This window comes from Nycticebus coucang, chromosome 2, assembly GCF_027406575.1.
Source record: "Nycticebus coucang isolate mNycCou1 chromosome 2, mNycCou1.pri, whole genome shotgun sequence".
NCBI lineage: Eukaryota > Metazoa > Chordata > Mammalia > Primates > Lorisidae > Nycticebus > Nycticebus coucang.
The window spans coordinates 44,459,709-44,465,361 of NC_069781.1; the positions used below are offsets into that span (position 1 = coordinate 44,459,709).

A 5,653-nucleotide genomic window follows, 5' to 3' on the forward strand; every position below is an offset into this window, starting at 1 on the left:
GAATTTCTAAAAGATGTGAACAGCTGTTTTGTTTAAGTTTCAAGCGCTGTAAAACTCAAGTAACGACTTTATTTTTTCACTTAACCAACCCACAGCACAGCATACTAAATCACAATGTACAAATCCAAGGAAGGTAATACAGTACCTTTTCTAAGTTAGAAAACTTTGGCAAATCAATTTAGTACTCTTTAATACAATAAAATTGTATTTTTGTTGAAGCCATGTATTACTTTAAAGGTAATTTTCACTTCAAAAATATTTAAGTACAAACTAAAACACTGTGGGTTTTAATAGCGGTGTATAGCACAGCAAGTTATTTTATACAAATTAATATGTTTCAAGAGTACATAATTTCTGCTTTTAAAGTGAGTTCCCTCATGCAAGCTGCTGAAGTTTCCAGCAACAGGGTAATCCTGTGTATGTAAGAGGCAGCTCTGCTTTGTTCTGGGGTTGGTCCAAAGCAAGGTAGAGTTCTAATGCATGAAAAGCTTTAAAATTCTACCTTAGGAGATTCAGTGTCAACATCAATTTCCAAGTACTTTTAAAAAAACTATTAAATTTTCACATAAATACTGGAACCCTCAAAATTAGTCATTTCAAACAACACTAATTCCAGATGATCTCTTTTATTTGGAAGCCCTGCATCTCTCTGTTTTGATCAAAAGGCACATAGCCTTACATCAACTTATTTAAAAAAAATTATACCTAAGATGAAGTTGTATTTTTTAAATAACAAATAAACATATTGCCAACTTGTAAAGACCTGGAGGACCCAATGTTGTCTACCAACTTTTATTATCATTTTTTTACAAATGCTGCTGCCACCATCAGAGTCCTTATGCTTCCTCTTGCTGAAGCTGTCAGTCCTTCAATCTCAGCATTTAATTTATGTATTACTCATTCCATTGCTTCTCCGCCTTTATTAGCATTTGAAGATATGGTGCTTGCCATCAGTCCTACAAGTTAACTGCTAAGGCTGACTTCTTGCACAGTGATTATAGCTTCATGAATCGAAATAGTTTTTTCTGGGTCCTGAGGATGTGGTTTGTATTAAGTCTCTCATCTACTGAAACCATGCCTATAAATGAAACAGACTTCATGATGGAAGACAATCCCCACTCTGTGCTGAGAAGTCTATGGCTGTGCAACTTTCTGGAGTGATCTATATGTCTGTCTAACACATTAACTCTAACCACACCTGGGTTCATAGGGTTTGGGTATTTCTGCATTGCAGCTATTGTAACAGTTTCCCATGGGTGGTCAAAGATGTGCTCCAAAGTCCAGATCTTCATGGTGCTGGCAGCCTGTGCAATGTCCAGGCAGCTCTAGGGGACAATGAGGCCAAGAGACTACACCTGCCCCTGCCCCTGCCCCATCCCTAGCAGCCCCCTCATCAAAATTTCAAAATTTTGTGCATCAAAGAACACTATTAGGAGAGTGAAAAGACAACACATAGAATGATTTTGCAAATCATATACCTGATAAGGGTCTATTATCCAGGATGTATAAAGAACTCTTACAATCCAATAATCAGATTTGCTGGAAGGAGAGGAAGAGTGTGGAGCCAGCAGCATAGTCCCAAGGCAACTATCATGTTCCAGGGGAGAGGCAGTGAGCCCTGCACCAAGACAGTGGCTAGGAACAGAAGGAAGGGCCTGGTTGGTTCACCTGCTATGGAGGAGACAGAAAGAGCTAGCTTGGAGATATTTTGATTTGGAATTAGGAGTAAGCTGGGCGGATGCCAACCTGTCACTTAAATCATTCTATGATATCAGGAAGGAAAAAGAATTAGGGAAGTGAAAGTGGCTGCATAAATAGGCAGCAGGCCAGTCCCAACCCACACATAGACCCCCAACTTGGAGCTGTTCACCTCGTCCACAGGTCTGGCTTCATACTCACCCTGTGCCACAGCCATGGCTCAGTCGCTGGCTCTGAGCCTCCTTCTCCTGATTCTGGCTCTCAGCATCCCCCGGATCCAAGGTACAAAGTGGGGAGGAGCCTTGAGTGGGGGGCAATGGGTTTGAGAGGCCTGGGTGGGAGACTGTCAACAGCTCCAGGCTCCTTGTGAATCCCATCCTGCAGGCAGCGATGGAGGGGCTCAGGATTGTTGCCTCAAGTACAGCGTAAGGAAGATTCCTGCCCACATTGTCCGCAGCTACCGGAAGCAGGAACCAAGTTTAGGCTGCCCCATCCCAGCTGTCCTGTGAGTGGGCACAAGGGGGTAGATACAGTTTGGCAGCTGGGTAGGGAGGACGTGGTCAGCTAGACTAAGAAGACTTTCTAACCTCCAACCCCCAGGTTCTTACCCAAGAAGCACTCTCAGGCAGAGCTTTGTGCAGACCCTAAGAAGACCTGGGTTAAGCAACTGATGCAGCGTCTGGACAAGCCACCAGCCCCACAGAAACAAGTCAGGGGCTGTAGGAAAGATAAGGGGACCTCCACAGCTGGCAAGAAAGGAAAAAGCTCCAAAGGCTGCAAAGGGTGAGGACTCTGAAGGGCTGGGAGAGGGAAAGCGAAGGGGAGCCTCAATCAGCCCTTCACACCCTTCTTCTGCCTTCTCAGGGCTGAACAGCCACAGACCCCAAAAGGACCATAGCCCAGTGTCCAGCCAGGAGCCCCTCAGGCCCCCACCAGCCTCATCAGGGATTGAAGCCCTAACCCAAGGGCAAGAAGGGGGCTAAAACAGAGGAAGGACTCTGGGGCTTGGAGCAGCCATCCAATGCTGGCTTTGCCTCACCCCCATCTCCTGCTTCAACCATCCTATCTGCATTCCCATCCCTACTACCCTGCAAGGCTGAGTTGCCCACACCAGGCCTGGCCCCAAGAGGCAAAGGAGGGAGAGTCTTCCAGGAAGTATGAGAGGAGGCAGCAGGACTGTCCCCTCTGAGGAGAAGTCACTCAGGACTCTGGACCTGAGCCTGTTCCCCACTGCACCCCACCTGTTCCTTATAAAGATGATTTGTAACCGATTGAATAAAAAGCTGTTCCAGCCTCCCATTCAAATACCTGTTCCTATGTATTTGTGTCCATGGGGAGGCTAATGTCACAACTAGTTGGAGTAACACAGTCTGCAATCCCACCCTGAGCTGGCTGGCGAATTCTATGTTCTCACCCATCCCAAGAGTTGCCCTGCTTCCCAGGTGCCCAAACTCCTAGGCAGTAAAAGGGAAGTTGACAGACAAGGTGGCATCTGGTCTTCTGAAGTTCTCCCCTGCCAATGGAGAGACAGAGGGTCTCTCAAGAGTGACCTCTGGATATTTTCCCAGACCTTCCAGGGACCTCTTTCCCTTTCCTTAAGACCTACTGAATGAGAACCTCCAAGTACCTCTTTGGAAGGGATCCCAGTGGTGACACATTTGTAACACAAGCAAACACTAGTTTTACTGACACTTAACACAGGCACAGTTCCAGCGCTGAGGAGTCCCTTTGGCCCTGTTCAATGAAACTTGGTCCCCTCGCCTCTCCTCTTTGTTTAATGGGACTCCTGTGCTCGCTTTCTACTCAATTCTGGGCCCGTTGACTTCCTTAGCTTCCTTCCAGTTAGGAAAACTTCTTCCCTCTTTCCTTTTTTCCCTTTCTTGTCTGGCTGGGACCCAGAGTACTTTAGCCCCTTAAAACTCTTGAGGCCAAGGAATAAGTTCCTGGGGATGGGTCTTTGGAACCCTGGGGTTCAAGTATAAGTCAACTCTCCTCCCCAAGACCCCTACCTGGGAGACAGAAGACTATTGGATGAAAGCAGGCAATGTGGAGAAGAAGGGAACAGATCTCTCGACAGGGGCCAAGAAGGCAGAGATCTAAGAAGCTAGAAGGGGCTACTCCACCGCTGTTGCCTTCCACAGCAGCCTAAGTGAGCCACAGCACTTACTACTTATCATAAGATTGTGAAAATATTTGCTTGTCTGCTCCTCTTGAGGTTGGTGAAGACAGAGGCTCCTGCCTATCCTTGTGTAGCAACTGTAAAATTAATGCAAAAACTTAGATATGCAAAAAATACTTTTTTTTTTTTAGAGTCAGAGTCTTACCTTAGCACTCTTGGTAGAATGCCATGGCATCACACAGCTCACAGCAACCTCTAACTCCTGGGTTCAGGCAATTCTCCTGCCTCAGCCTCCCGAGTAGCTGGGACTACAGGCTCCCACCACAGCACTCGGCTATTTTTTTGTTGCAGTTTGGCCAGGGCTGTGTTTGAACCTGCCACCCTCAGTATATGGGGCCAGTGCCCTACCCACTGAGCCACAGACGCCGCCCTGCAAAGAATACATTTTAAAATGTTCTTTAAATGAACTTAATTTCTACCCCAAGCCCCCATTCCCTGGTGCTGGTGAGAAAGTTAACATCTTTTAGAGAAACCCATGTGCCAAGAGCTATGCGAAGGTCATAGAAATATCAAAGCCCAGGGCTGGCTTCCTACCTCCCCCCCACACTACCCCATCATTGGACATCAGTCTCATCAGTGAGTACTCTGAGCCCTGTGGTCTCAGCTTATAAGTCTCTTCACATCCTGGACTCCCAAACACATGGCTTTATGCTACATTTGAGACATGGATATTCAGTTATGCCAGGATTTGGCCTTGGATCTGGCCTCCCCAGTCCTGTCACTTGCTCTGTCCCAAATAGAAATTAGCACCTTGTGTTCACACTGACTGGCCCTACACACCAATCTCCTCCACAGTCTTAAAGAATTCTCTCCCTCTCCTCAGCTTCTCCCTCTCCCCAGCTCCTCTAGAGCATAACATCTCAGATTTACTTTAGACGGTTTCAAAAAGCAGAAAGGCTCTTGATATCAGGATACCTCTACTCTCAGTTCTGCCCAAACCCTTGCCTGCTCTACAGTGAAAGGAAAAACACAGGCAGAAAAACCCAAAGTTTCATATTTCACTAAATTATCCCATCTCACTTGCATTCTGGTATTTGCCTCAGCCCTGCTCTTAGTAGACATGCAATATATTATTTATTCCATCACAGAAGGACTGGCCACTCTCCATGTCTGCCTTCATCTTTGACAATATTGTCCCGTTCTTTCTTCTTTCTCTCTTCTTTCTGCAATCTTTTGCCATCTTTAGCCATTGAATTATCATTCTTATGGATGCTGAAATTGCCAATCCTCTAACACCTATATTTGTAATTATAGCGGTGTCTACAGTTCCTCTGCAGAGACTGTTGGCTATGTCAAGCAGCAGAAAGCTTCATTTTCTTTGAAAGATCTGTTTCCTGGCGGCAAACTAAAACACCTCAGAGAAACTCTGTCGCCATGTTCTTTAAGACTTTGCTTAGAGCCACGAATTTCATTAATAATAAATTTTAATCTAACATTGGAATAACCAAACCCTACTGGGGAACACTCCAGCAGCCGCCTCCTGTTCTGTTCACAATACGCCCTGCCGCAGTGAAATCGTCTTCGCTAGGAGGCCTGCATCGCCCCTCTACGACACCAGGGGGCAGCAGCATCGCTGCGGTCCTCTGTCGCTAACCGTTTGCATTTCCTTCACCTTTCTGGGACTAACTTTTTAAAAATTATTTTTATTATTTGTCCTCGAATATGTCTCATGCTAGGCCAGAGGTCTAGTGTTTTCCTGTGTCCATTAATGAGCAAGATAAACTTTTCTGCCTGTGTCAGGATCATCATCCAGCCCCGAGCACTGGGCTCAGCACA

General features: G+C 46.0%; 1 protein-coding gene and 1 pseudogene across 1 annotated transcript; one reads left to right on the forward strand and one right to left on the reverse strand.

The window, feature by feature from the left end:
* Positions 1 to 798: 798 nt before the first annotated feature.
* Positions 799 to 1,292, reverse strand: LOC128570658 (PRELI domain containing protein 3B-like; annotated as a pseudogene).
* Positions 1,293 to 1,844: 552 nt separating this feature from the next.
* On the forward strand, positions 1,845 to 3,003 carry CCL21 (C-C motif chemokine ligand 21). Its single transcript, XM_053570062.1, has 4 exons — positions 1,845 to 1,980; positions 2,083 to 2,203; positions 2,299 to 2,481; positions 2,563 to 3,003. Exons 1-4 carry the CDS (start codon positions 1,914 to 1,916, stop codon positions 2,594 to 2,596), a joined length of 405 nt encoding a protein of 134 aa, XP_053426037.1. The 5' UTR covers positions 1,845 to 1,913; the 3' UTR covers positions 2,597 to 3,003.
* Positions 3,004 to 5,653: the final 2,650 nt, after the last annotated feature.